The sequence below is a fragment of the Vulpes vulpes genome, chromosome 9 (genome assembly GCF_048418805.1).
Source record: "Vulpes vulpes isolate BD-2025 chromosome 9, VulVul3, whole genome shotgun sequence".
Taxonomy (NCBI): domain Eukaryota; kingdom Metazoa; phylum Chordata; class Mammalia; order Carnivora; family Canidae; genus Vulpes; species Vulpes vulpes.
Genome location: NC_132788.1, coordinates 44,822,745 through 44,837,419, shown reverse-complemented (window position 1 = coordinate 44,837,419; position 14,675 = coordinate 44,822,745). Strand labels below are relative to the sequence as shown.

General features: G+C 34.9%; 1 protein-coding gene across 2 annotated transcripts in view; it reads right to left on the bottom strand.

The window, feature by feature from the left end:
- The window catches only part of BRCA2 (BRCA2 DNA repair associated), a 58,323-nt gene that overhangs the window by 41,679 nt on the left and 1,969 nt on the right, over positions 1 to 14,675 (bottom strand). For both annotated transcript variants that reach the window (XM_025996767.2, XM_072719957.1), the window contains 8 exons: positions 12,005 to 12,235; positions 5,723 to 5,831; positions 5,055 to 5,101; positions 4,924 to 4,964; positions 4,635 to 4,746; positions 3,810 to 3,859; positions 3,450 to 3,561; positions 977 to 2,080 (listed from right to left, as the gene is read on the bottom strand). In XM_025996767.2, coding sequence (XP_025852552.2) covers positions 977 to 2,080; positions 3,450 to 3,561; positions 3,810 to 3,859; positions 4,635 to 4,746; positions 4,924 to 4,964; positions 5,055 to 5,101; positions 5,723 to 5,831; positions 12,005 to 12,235 — 1,806 coding nt within the window. The remainder of the gene's footprint in view (positions 1 to 976; positions 2,081 to 3,449; positions 3,562 to 3,809; positions 3,860 to 4,634; positions 4,747 to 4,923; positions 4,965 to 5,054; positions 5,102 to 5,722; positions 5,832 to 12,004; positions 12,236 to 14,675) is intronic.

Below are 14,675 nucleotides of genomic sequence, written 5' to 3'. Positions count from 1 at the left end.
TTCAAGTTATTAGATTTTCCAACTAAAGAATAAACAGGACCTAGTATTTTTTTTTCTAACATGTATCAATTTAATCAAAATTTGTACGTAGTTCAAGAAAGCACTAGCTACCATAAGTAAAATTCAAAGTAGTTTTACTGGAAAAAATTCACTGCTACTATTGGTATAATAGGAGATAAAAAAGGCAAATGAATTAGAAAAGTAATCACTTCCTTTAGTTAATTCAGTTTTTGATACTGAAAAAATCAACTTTTATTTATTTTCTAAAGATTTTATGTATTTATTTGAGAGAACAAGAGCACATTATCAGTAGAGTGTTGAGGCAGAGGGAGAGCAAGAATCAGATTCCCCACTGAATGAGGAGCCTGATGTAGAGCTCGATCCCAGGGCTCTGAGATCATTACCTGAGCCAGTTAGATGCTTAACCAACTGAGCTACCCAGGTGCCCCCCCGCCCCCGCATCAGCTTTTAAAAACAGGTTCTACAGATGAAAGGCCTCAAAGATGACCTAATCACAATTATAAAGGCAAATGAATTAAACTGCTCTGAGTTAATTTTTCAATCCTCTAAATTCCCTATTAGTCAGTCAAAATTATTAATCTCATTTTATTTAATCAGTGGCCACCACAACATATTAGCTGTTTAATTGATTTTAATTCTGACATACACAGTATCAAACATTTTTTCTCTGGAAATATACCCAAATCTCAAACAGTTCCTCTGTACTCCAGTTCCACCAAACCTATTATTCACTGAGATATTCCACCCACTAAAATCTTCTCAAAGGAAGATAAAAGAGATCTTAAAAAACCAAAAAGCTACAGAAGGAAAACTTTCAGTAAGCAGGCAGTATATTTTCTAGAAAGATGAGAGAGACACATATTCAAATAAGAGAACTTGTCACCATCCCTAAAACTATATGCACTATTCTCACTCACACAGACACACACAGATACACATCCCCACACAGAGGTACCTGAATCAGCATTTGTAAATGTCAGTGGTCCTTCAAAAGCATTTGCTTCAAATTGGGCTGAAAGGTTAATTAGTCTTGACTCCTGGTCTTTCTGTGTTTTCAGGCCTGGATTAGATGTTTCATCATTTATAACGTAAATAAACTTTTTTGTTTTCTTTTTCAAACTAGATATTAAACCTAAATTCTTCAAAGCTACAGAATTATGTTTGATAGTTGCTGGCCAGCTTCCATCATCAATTGAACTTGTACATAAAGAATCCTCTTTCTGAGAGCAAATAGTATGTTTTTCCAATCCACTTTCAGAGGCTTCAGGTTCTTTAAAGTTTGGATTAGTCATATTATTTGAGAACATTGCATTGGACATTCCTTCAGGTGATTCTCTTATCCTGAATATAGACTTTCTGATACCCTGAAGTGGAGAAGCTATTAAAGTAGTTTCATATATTGCTTGCTTTACCGAAACAACGGAATCTTCATGAGATTCAAGACACTGCCCTTCATTGATCTTATTTACTACTGTTCCCTCATTTAACATCTTCTCTGAATACTTTGGTACATTTGAAATCTGTGGCCAAGAACTTTCCAAAGTAATGAAGCTGGTGCATTCTTTATCTGTGATTATGAGGTCTTTTTCTGAATTATTTTGGTCATAAGAAGTATGCAATAGAGGTGTTTTCTCCATCTGAGCTCCATTTAGACTTGAGAGGGTTAGGTCAGACCATCCACAGGCTGAAGACAGTACAACTTCCTTGGAGATTTTGTCAGTTCCATTCCCAAAGGGCTTCTCATGTGTTACATTCCAATCTAATGGATGACTGTCATTTGGTTCCATTTCAGATACCAATGAATGTTTATTTTCTTTCATTTGCTTTTTAGCTTCTTCACATTCACTGGTTTTTGTCTCATTAAAAATATTTTTCCTAGTTTTGCTAGTTTTTATTTTTTGTAGATTTCTTGTTTTATATTTAGGAACACATAATGAAAAACTATCTTCTTCAGAAACATCTACAACTTTTTCATGTACTTCATCCTCTAGGACATTTGGTGTAGACTTTACAAAATGGTCTTTGGTGCTATTTACTTTACCAAATGAATTCACCGAACCTGTTAAAATTTAAAACAGAAGTGTATTAATAACATTTCATAATACAGTCATATAATTTACACTATTCTTAAGACCTTTCTCATAGAAATAGTATATACTAAATAGCACATAAGGCAGTATTTAAAGGGTTATCCTGAGTGCTAGCTTAGTGCCAGAGTGCCACCCTTCTACTGTTCTTCTGGTAAAGACTGATTCTAATGTCCCCAAAGCCTTTTATTCATATTTCAGGTCCTAATAACCTTTATCAGCTCTGCACAATTAAAACTCAATCTTAGGATATATATATGCAATTCAACATTCTAAGATTTATCAAACTAGATGTTCCAAATAAATTTGGGGCCCAGGGCACCTGGGTGGCTCAGTCAGTTAAACATCCAGCTCTCGGTTTCAGCGCAAGTCATGATCTCAGGGTCCTGAGATGGAGCGCCATGTTGGGAGTCAGCTTGGGGTTCTCTCTTCCTCTCTACCCTTCCCTACCCCCTCAATGCTCTCTAAGACAAACAAATCTAAAAAAATAAAAAAATAAAAAAAAAATCTGTGGCCCTAAAATAACAGAGTAAAATATGATTTTACAAACACACACACACACACACATATATACACAGTTATCCAATCATACAAATTTATACATACACACATACTAAGAAAAATGCAATATCCAATGATCCGATTTAGGTAACTTTTGGTACTAATTACTTTCTAATGAGAAAAGGCCTTTACATTTTGTTATTATTCTTATCTCTGTTGGGAGTTGTAGGTTTTGTTTTTGTCATATTAGTATCTTTTTTTTTTTTTTAAAGAGTTATTTATTTGAGAGAGAGAGCACACACAAGCTGGGGTAAGGGGCAGAGGGAGAGAGAGAGAGTAGCAGACTCCCCTCTGAGCCAAACACAGGGCTGGATCCCAGGACCCTGAGATCATGACCTGAGCTGATACCAAGATTTGGATGCTTAACTGACTAAGCCACCCAGGTGCCCCTAACATCTTGAATGGTATTATCTTACCATAATTAAACATGTTCCTTTAAATCAAGTTAGCTTCAGGGCACCTGGGTGGTTTAGTCAGTTGAACATCTGACTTTGGCTCAAGTCATGATATCAGAATCCTGGGATCAAGCCCTGCTTTGGCCTTCTTGCTCAGCAGGGAGTCTGCTTGTTCCTCTCCCTCTGCCCTCCCCCTGCTCTGGCTCTCTCGCTTGCACTCTCTCTCAAATAAATAAAAAAAATCTTAAATAAAGTTAGCTTCTACATACAGTATGTTCAGTTATTAAAAAGGAAAAGCAATGTATTTTCTCTTTAAGAAAGAAAGAAAGCAATACTTTGATGATGTCAGTTAAAAGCAGTAGCTCAATTAAACAGAAGGACTTACTTTGACTTTTAGCTTCCCTTTGATTTTTGTTTTCTTTGTCTGGACCACAAGGGATAAACCGATCATTTTTCTTCAGACTTTCATCATGGTTAGAAAAACAGCTTTTAAAAATCTGCAAAAGTTATATTTTAAAGTTACTAGTATAAAAACTCTCACTATGCATATATATTCAACTTAGAGACAGCATTACTCCATATGAAGTAAAGAAAATCACATATCAGATCAGGCTTTGAGACTTTCTCAAAGACTTAGATAAATCATAAATTGAAGAAATGAATAATGTACGATAAATAATTTTTCAAAGCATTCTAAAAATGTAAGCAACTGCAACAGCATAATCAAGTTATGATATTTACTTACAGCAGTAGTGTCATTAGGAAATACAGCTGCAGATACTTCTTCATCTCTGACTGTAAAAAAAAATTTCAATTTATCTGTACTGTATTATATACCATATACTAAAGTTAATGTGAAAAACTTAAATATTTTTTGGTCAGACATCAAAAGTCACATATACTACTAGGGTAAATGATGCAGTTGAAACAAAATGAATGGACTCAAGAATGGTAATTAGAAAGGTAAATCAGCATAAGCTACATTCAATTCCTTAGCACCATTCATAGATACGTCTAAGAAATTGTGGTTCGATGAGCCGGACTTTAAGGGGATACTATCCATAAAGACTTAGGAAATCAGATGGAGCTATGGGGTCATGACTTAAAAGATAAAGCTTGTAGACTTTAGCATTTATTTTGATAAAAATACTGTCTAAAGGTATATTTTATGTTAAATACTTCTTACTTTTTAACATGCTTTTATCTGTTATTTCATCTGAGCAGCAAGAAAAAACACAAAATTCCCAGCTAAAGAGAGAAAAATATGGAATGTATTTTTGCTGGAAAAATAATTTAAAAAATCCTAGTTTGCATGTAAATGGACTCCTACAAAATACCACTCCTAGACCACCACTTAATGTACTTATGATTTGTTCCAATCTACACTAAATAGAATTATTCTGAACTACTAACACACTTATCAAAGATAGTATTATCTAATCTTTTTTTTTTTTAGTATTATCTAATCTAATAATTATCTTTTCATATATTCTTTTTGTCAGAAGCATTACAGATGACACTGTATCGGCATCATCTACCATCTTACATAATACACATTTGATAGTATTACCTATTAGCACAGTAGAACTAAGGGTTGGTGGTGTGGCTAAAGAACTTGACCAAGACATATCAGAATCCACCTCAGCTCCTAGACTTTCAGAAATGCGTTTTGGTGTCTGACCCTGAAAATAAAGAAAATATTTCACAGAAATGTACTGATGATTAAGAACATTTTTTCATTTATCATTTTCTGATACATAAGATTGTACATACATATTTCTATAAATATGGGCAAAGGTAGGACATTGTCAAATTTTCAATTGTCAAATTTTCAATTACCACACAATAAAAATATTTACCTTCATAAGCTTCGGTGTATGAAATAAGCTTCCACATACCACTGTGGGTAAAATGAGAAAATTACTACGTTTTATATTTTTTTAAAATTTAAGAGTATTCTAGAAATTAAAAGCCTTGTTTCTAATCATACCCGACTTTTCTCTCTGTGGTGTTACATGTGTACATCGTAGAACAGGACTAAAATGAAAAAAAAAAAGACACAAATCCTTCAGATTATTCAAAGATAACAAAAATGGCAAGAAGAAACATGATATTTCTTATTTAAAAAAAAAGGACTCTCAGTCACATTATTGGACTTATACTACTTTGTAATATTTTGTTACTTTTTAAAAAGAAATCTCATGAAGAATTAAGTGACTACTAAATTATGTTTAAAATGTCCACTAAAAGTAATGTATAGATTACTCACAAATTTCAGCTTCTAGGAATTGTATGTTTTGAATTTAAAAATTATGTAAAGTGAATCTATAAAAGCACCATATTCTCTCAAATGATTCAAAATACACAAATAATTTATTTTAAGCTACTATTTCAAGGGCATTGTTTTTCATCATTTTTGTAACTTAAAAACTTTATATCAACAAAAACCAATGAATTCAACATTATAAAAAAAAAGTAAATGTTTTTAATGTAAAAATTATAATAGAGGTCTCAACCTAAAAATTACTTAAAAATAGAAGATCCTCTTTCATGCTCTTAAGTCAAAATATTAGCATGAAAATTAGATGCATTTCTATAAAACAAATAGCATGTGCAGGAAAATTTTTCATTTAAATATTTTAATATCACACATCATACCTTTCACTAAGATAAGAATTTAGAGGTGGGCTGGTAACATCATTTGCTCGATCCATTTTAGACTTCATTGTGCAACAACTTTTATGTTTACTATCGGTAATATCCTTTCCTGAAACAGTACAGTAATACAGTGAGAATGTATATGCTCTGGATTGTGAATTTTCATTCTCTGGAAGTTTTTATTCTTATTTTTATTTTTTAAGATTTTTATTATTTGAGAGAGAGTATGCCAGCATGTGAGCACAAGCAGGGAGAGGGGGGAGAGAGAGAGAGAAGGACAAGGAGACTCCCTGCTGAGTACGGAACCTGACTTGGGGCTTAATCTCAAGAACCTGAGATCATGACCTGAGCCGAAGGCAGACACTTAACTGACTGAACCATCCAGGTGCCCCATCTCTGAAAGTACATAAAAACAAAAAGTCCCATCTATTCTGGGAAGGAGAATGTATGGAGAGTTCAGTTTGAACTGGTTTCTCAGTTTACTGATTCCTCCCAAAAGGATATGTCTCAAGGGATAGATATCCCCTGCCCCCATTTAACAAGTATTAAGTATATAAAATATGTATGACACTTTGGGAAATTTAATTCATGACAGCTTTAACTTTAGAGGGTTCATAATATAGCAGGAGACATTTTTCGAAATTCCAAGTGAAATGCAAAACAGAATTAAGTCACATGTACTATGTATCATGGAGATTAAGAATAAAGAAAAGGACATTTACTAAAAACCTACTAAAGTACCAAATCTGATCATATCACTCTTCTGCTGAAAACCTTTCAAGATCTTATTCTCAAGATCAGGCTCAAAGACCAAAACAAAACTCCCAGGGTAACAAGGACTTTCATGATTTAACTTAATTTCTATGACATTCTTTAACACTCTACTTTTCAACCACTTGCATATCCTGCAAGACTGCTTTCACTATAGTTCTTTACAAACTGCTTCTCTTTATTTTTCTTGATCTGGAATATCCTCTTCCAGGCTTCCATTTTGAAACTCCCTCCCCTGGAAAAATTTAGTGGTTCCTAACATGAAATAAAGTGACTGCTGCTGCCATATGTTCCCAGAGTTTATTATGCACCATTCCTACTTCCCCTAATAGAATGTGAGCTCCTTGAGGTAGAGATCTTGTCTTATTTATCACTGTATCCTTATGAACTGCAATCAATGCCTGACGTTACAGTCACACCACAATTTCTGGTTGAATGAATTAGCCGTGATTAGAAAATAAATCTGTTGTTGTTGAACACATTTACTTTCAAGCAATAGTGCTCAGGAAGGGTTTCTAAAGCTGTATGTGGCTCCGTCAAATGTCATTTACAGTTTTTTCAATATTGCTATTTCCTGTATCACAAACATGGCATTCAAGGCACTTATTAATCCTAAAAATTGCTTTAAAACAATAGTTTGGGGACACCTGGGTGGCTCAGTGGTTGAGCACCTGCTTTCAGCCCAGGGCGTGATCCTGGAGTCCTGGATCAAGTCCCTCATCAGGCTTTCTCCATGGAGCCTGCTTCTCCCTCTGCCTGTGTCTCTGCCTGCGTCTCTCTCCGTGTGTGTCTCATGAATAAATAAATAAAATCTTTAAAAACAACAACAGTTTGTTTAATTGGTCCTATGATCTCCAGCTTAGAAAAGTTTTGGGAAAAATAAATCATGTCCGTGTTAATAAAATAAGGCAAAGACCAAACTGAGAACTATAGCAACACAGACAAAACACTATTATATTTTCATTTCTCAAGTAACAGGAAATGGCCATAATCACTAATAAGCCAAATATACATGTGAATTAAAGACCCTACTTTTACAAAATATCCAACCTCCTTCTCTCTTTTTTTTTTTTCCCAACCTCCTTCTCTAACGGGGCTTTTAGTTAAAGACACTAAAAAGTACCTAAATGTATTTTTAAAATATTCACCTCTTTCCCATTCACTTTAACAAATATCTTAATTAGGAAAAACATTGCAGTTAAGTAAACCAAAAAATGAGATACTCCTATACACTTATAATAGAATGGTTAAAGTCCAAAACAAAGACACCACCAAATGCTGATGAGGACCTGGAGAAGGAAAAACTCTCATTCACTGCTAAAGAAAATGCAAAATGATGAGACCACTTTGGAATTTAGTTTGCAGTTTCTTACCAAACTAAACATACTTCTATCATAAAACCCAGCAGTTGTAATCCTTGGTATTCTCCAGAGGAGTCTGAAAATTTAGGTCTACACAAAAACCTGCACATTATATTATAAAGCAGCTTTATTCATAACTGCTAAAACTTAGAAGCAACCAAGATGTTCTTCAATAGGTGAATGAATAAGCAAACTGGTACATCCATATACAGCATTATTCAGTGATAAAAAAAAAAAAATGAGCTATAGCATGCCTGGGTGAGTTAGTTGGTAGAGCGTCGGGACTTTGGCTCAGGTCATGATTTCTGAGGTCCTGGAAGGGATCAAGCCCCCTGTCCAGCTCTGTGCTCAGCAAGGAGTCTGCTTCTCTCTCCCTCCATCACCCACTCATGCTCTCTTTTTCTCAAATAAATAAACAAAATCTTTAAAACTATACAAACAAGAAAATGTAGAGGAAACTTACATTGCTAAGTGAAGACAAAAAACTGAGCTATCAAACCACAAAATGATGTAGAGGAAACTTGCTAAATGAAAGAGGCTAGTCTGAAAAAGCTACATACTGTATGATTCCAACTGAATGACATTTTGGAAAAGACAAGACTACAGACAATAAAAAGATCAGTGGTTGTCAGGGGCGGGGGGGAGGGGTGGGATGTGAATGGATGGAACACTAGGGATTTTTCAGTCAGTGAAACTATTCTGTAAGACACTATAATGGTGGATACATGACATTACGTAATTGTCAAAATCCACAGACTGATATAAAGAATGAACCTAATGTAAACATATGACATCAGTTAATAATAAAGTATCAGTTCTGGCTTAGCAAATGAAAAATATAAATGTAAGGGGATCCCTGGGTGGTGCAGTGGTTTGGCGCCTGCCTTTGGCCCAGGGCGCGATCCTGGAGACCCGGGATCGAATCCCACATCAGGCTCCCGGTGCATGGAGCCTGTTTCTCCCTCCGCCTGTGTCTCTGCCTCTCTCTCTCTCTCTGTGACTATCATAAATAAATTAAAAAAATATATATATAAATGTAAAAAATAAAAAGTAAAAAAAATGAACCAGGCAAAAATAAGTTCATACCCAAATAAACATTTCCCAAGTAACCTGTGAATTGCATAAATAGGCTGAATAATGGTGAGATTAAATTCAGATGATTTTATGCAAAAGGAAGGACTGCTGAGAAGCTGAAATAGCACATTTCCCTATGAAACTTTAGGGATAATTCTTTTTAAAACATTAGATGTTAGAACTAAATAAGTAGGTTAAAAAACAGCTTAAGTCTTAGATTTTAATACTAAATTTAAGCTACACAAAACCAAAAGGTTTCAGGAAAGCACAATCAGAATTATTTATGTACTATAATCTTAGAAAAATTTAATTTCTTTGCAGCAAGCCCAGAGTAGCCTTATTAATTCTTTCCTAACCTCCCCTAATTATAGATAGACCAATTCCAATAGGTTAAATTAGAGAATAAACCAGTGATTCTAGGTATGTCTTTCAAGTTTCAGCCTAAACTCGTTTATGGATATTTTCCCAAACACATTAAGATAGCTGCTCCCTTTACTATGCCCACAACATAGCACTTTGTATATGTTCCTACTATAGCATATACTATACCAGTGTATTTATTTATATATTTTGGCCTATACAAGACTGAGTTCCTAGAAGTCAAAAGCCATCTATTCATGTTCGTATCCTTAATGCCTACTAAGTTGCCAGGCACAAAATAAGCATGGAATTTTGAATGAAAGATGCCCTTTTCTGTGCTCTGCATTTTATCTGCTAAATATTCCTCAAGGCTCTATCCTAGGCCTCATCATAATCAATTTCCTCACTACATGGGATGACTGCATCACTTTCCAGATAGGTAGTTGGTTCCTATAGCTTTCTCTGTTTATATTCTTCCTTTAGTTTCAGTCTTGTACTCCCCAAAGCCTTCCGGACATCACCTTAACACCCTATTTGCAAATTGGTCCCAAATTGCAGTCCAAAACTTAATCTATATTTTTCATTCTTTCAAGCTTTTTCCCTTCTTAAACCTGTTTCACCTCCAGTGCTTACAGTGTCTATGAACATCACCACTGTATTCATAGTTATGCTCTAAACCTGTGATTTGATCCATTCTTTGAAATCTCCAGGTCTAGGCTACTATGGGGTCTTACAGTTCCTATCCATTACTCTAATTCAGGCACTTGGCCCCCTACCACCTGGACCATTACCACGTCTCCTAACTGGTTTCCCTGTCTTCAGTCTTCATTTCCATGAGAATCACCAGTTTAGTTTAAAATGTGCACTTATGGGCTCTATTTCTAGAGATTCTAATTTAGTAGATTCAGAGTAAGGCTTGAAACCTTCTCTTTCATTCAGCATTTTAGAAGATTCTCATGATCCAGGCATCACATTTTGAAAAACCCATCTCCAAAGATTGCTGCCAGTTATTGAGCTTTGCTTTTTTTTTTTTTTAATTCATTTATTTATGACAGAGAGAGAGAGAGAGAGAGAGAGAGCGCGCGCACACGAGCACCTGCAAGCAGGGGGAGGGGCAGAGGGTGAAAATCCTCAAGCAAAATCCCTGCTGAGCATGGAGACTGATGCAGGGATTGATTCCAGGACCCTGAGATCATGACCTGAGCTGAAATCAAGAGTCGGATATTTAACTGACTGAGCTACCCAAGTGCACCAGTTATTAGGTTTCCTAAAGCAAAACAAATACTCATTTATTCTATATTTACTGAAACTCTGTATGCCACTTGGTATCCAATAACATACAAGAAATTTTTGTCCCTTACCTATATCCTCTTTGTATGTGCATTTTTTAGTACCATGAATTTCTTCTTTTACAGCATTTATTCCACTATAATTGCTTATGTAAGTCTCCTCCACAAGAAGCTAACAGGAGTGCGATAGGGAAAACTTCTAGGAGGCAGACAGTTAAGTCAAGACCTGAAAGATGAGCCTAAGTTAGGTAGATAAAAAGGTAGGAAAAAAGTAACTAACTTATGGGCAGAGGTAACAATGTATAAAGAGCCACAGAGCAAGGTGGTTCCAAAAAGAAATTCAGTATGAATGAATGGCAAATTGAAGACGGGTGAGAGGGGGATTATGGCAGCATGAGGAAAGAGTTAGTAAGAGACCAGATTATAAAGAACCTTGTAAATCATATTAAGGAGTTAAGATATTATCAAGAAGGCAAAGGGACATAATCAAAAGTTTGAGGCAGGTAGTAGCATGATAAAATTTACATTTGATTTTTCTGCTCAACAACCTATCAAATAAATTCATTTTAAGTCTGGCATTCAATACCCAGCTCTATGTGCTTTTTTTAGCCTTAGGTTAAACTTACTGGTCCCTTTTAGATACGCAATATTCCAAGGAATCTGAATTACTTAACATTCTCTTAAACTACATCATCCTCCTCCTGTTTTCCCCTCGGCCTAGTACATTATTACTCTATTTTTGAATCTGACCTATCCTTCAAAGTTTAATTCAAATGAATCACTCCCTAATTCCTCCCAAACCTATTCATATTCTTTCTTCTCAACTTTCTTTGTACTTTTTGTACTTTGCTTTTCACATATGCCACATTCAATCTTAAGACTGTTCCCCTTCTACTGTCAATTCTCCTTGAGAGTCATACTCCAAAAAAAGGGACAATATGTCACTTAAATAGCTAATAAACACTTGAATAATTGAATATATAATTTCATTACATGATTGATTGGATTACCTGGTGCATATGCCAGGTAAACTACTACCAAGTCAAAAGACATTTAAAGAAAACTGTTAAAAATAACCTTTTCTGTCCTCTGTGATGACCTGCAGGAACAGAGTTTATTTAATTAACATCAAAACAAGCCCTTTTTTTGGTACAGGAAAGACATAATTTAACAAATCTCACTAGGCAGAATATATTAATCAAAGGAGGGAGGAAAAGGAGCACAACTAAGTACCCATGCTATTTTATTTAATCCAAATTCATCAGACATTATTTTCACTATCTCCATTTTCCAAATGGGGAAAGTGAGCGGAAGAAGTTGATTTGACCAACATGACACAATTAACAATAGATCTGGGAGTTTTAACATAGGTTGGTCTGAATTCCTGGTATATGTTTCTCCCTAGTTTACTGCACCACATTACTTACCTGAATCTAATCTGTATTTATCTAATTCTTTTAAAGGAGATTGTTGGTATATTGGCTCTCTGAATACTATTGGAGTTGAAGCCAACTGATTATAAGGTTTCCTTTGTGGTGTTTTAAATAGGTTTGGTTCATAGCTGATTTTATATCCAGATTCTTCTGTGGGTTCAGAATTATAGGGTGGAGCTTCTAAAGAAAGTTCTTCAAACCAATTAAGGCTTATTGGTCCTAAATCTGTAAGGAAAAATAAAAATTCCACCTTGGTTTTAATCAGTGACAGGTAAGTTCATGAGTCTGTAAAAATCATAATACAGAAAAGGACGCTTGACATTTTGACTGTAGATTACTTTTGTAAAAGCATATTAATTAAACAAGATTATTTACCTATTCTCCTTTCAATCTGTAGCAAGGTATAACAGTTTACAAAAGTTACAAGGTAATTGCTCCAAGCTATATTAGCTAGCTTTACTAAAGTTTTCTTTCTCTTATATTCATGATTCAGAGATGAAAGTCATAGTAAGAATGCATTCCACAGATACAATTTAATTACAAAGACTATATATAAATGGATATGAAAAATCTATAAGTACAGGAACATGTAGACTCAGAAATAGAATAAAAAGACTCTTTGTTAAAAAAAAAAAAAAAGATAAAGTCTCTACTCTGATTTATCCACCCTTAAAGTACTGATTTTCATCATGTGGTCTGTGGACTATGGTGGGGGCTGGGCAGGGGGAAGGTCCCCAAGAGAATTTCAGGAGACCATAAAGTAAAAGCTATTTTCATAATACTAAAGCACCGTTTCTCTTTTTCATAATGTTGACATTTGCACCTCTGGTGGATAAAACTGATGACATCTTGGCATGAGTCAAGGCAGTGGCAATAAACTGTGCTAATAATTGTATACACATCATGCACTTGTCAAAAACAAAACTAAAAAGGCAGTCTAAATTAAAAAACCATTAATGAAGCAGGAAAAATTAGTTTTATAAAGCCCAACCCTTGAACACATCTTTTTAATATTCTCTGTGACAAAATGGAAAGTATGCATAAAGCATTTTTGTATACTAAGTACAACAGTTGTCTAAAAAAGCACTCGTGAGGAGTTAGGAGCTGAATTAGCATTTTTTTCATGGAAAGCCATTTTTAGTAGAAGGAATAGCAAACCATTTTGAGTTGGGTAATTTGGTAGGCACTTTCTTGAAAATGAAGTGAGCCTGTCACTGCAGAAAAAAAGTTTGTTGCCAATGATAAAATGAGGACTCTTTTTTATTTAAAAACATATAAAAGTAGGCTCCATACCCAGTGCAGCATCCAATGTGGGGCTCGAACTCATGACTCAGATGAAGGCCTAAGCTGAGATCAAGAGTAGGATACTTCATCTGAGCCACCCTTTGGGCACCCCAAAATGGGATCTTTTAAATGGTAATTAGAATTTTGTTAAACTTTGAGATGCCTGTTGAGTGTGTGACTTTGGCTGTTGAGTGTGTGACTTTGGCTTAGGACATGATCCCAGAGTTCCCGGATCAAGTCCCGCATCACATCAGGTTCCCTGAAGGGAGCCTGCTTTTCCCTCTGCCTATGTCTCTGCCTCTCTCACTCTCTCATGAAGAAATAAATAAAATCTTAAAAAAAAAAAAAAAAAAGAATTTTGTTAAACTTTATTTGCCTCTGTAAGCTTGACATCTTCCTAATCTTAAGACTTTTCTGATGAGGTCAGTGAATTAATGAATTTAATTTTTACAGTTTAAGACAATGTGTCAATATATGGAATATCTGTGTAATTCAGAACACTGACATTTTCCAAATGATCAGTGCCTGATGTTACAACACAGATAAAAGATTTATTCAAAGTGCAAGAAAGACTAATAGATGTAACAAAGAGAATGAAAGTTCATAATATGGTATCCAATTCCATACTGCAACTCTTAAAACTAGTACTTGTCAAGTTTTGGTGTATTATCAAAGAAAGATACCCACAATTAACTGAAGACTACTGAAATACTCCTTTTTTCAGTTACATTGTTGTGTGAAGCTGGCTTTTCTTTATATACTTCTACCAAAACAATATACTGGAACAAATTAAATGCAGAAACAGAGGCACCTGGGTGGCTCAGTGATTGAATATCTGTCTTTGGCTCAAGGCATGATCCTGGCATCCTCGAAGGGAGCCTGCTTCTCCCTCTGCCTGTGTCTCTGCCTTTTTCTGTGTCTCTCATGAATAAATAAAAATAAAATCTTAAAAAAAAATAAATGCAGAAACAGGTATGAGAATCTAGCTATCTTCTACGAAGCCAGATATTAAAGAGAACTGCAAAATTGTGAAACAGTGCCACTCTTCTTTTTGCGGGGGAAAGGGGGGGAAACAGTATTTTTCATAAAAATGTTTGTGTTAAAAAAAAGTTTGTGTTAATATGCAATGGATTTGTTATTTTTAAGTGAATAAACATTTTTAAAAACAAATGCTCCTTGAAGTCCTCAATCATTTTCAAGAGTGTAAGGAGTACGGAGACTAGAAAGTCAAACAACTTCTGATATAAAGTGACAGTACCAACGCTTAAGGTTTGCTAAAAGTTCTGCGCTTTAAAAAACAGTTCTTCCTACTGCTCAAGAGGTGAGTCTCCACATTATCCCTAAGGTTCTATACTTATCATTTGGATAATGGTAAATGATC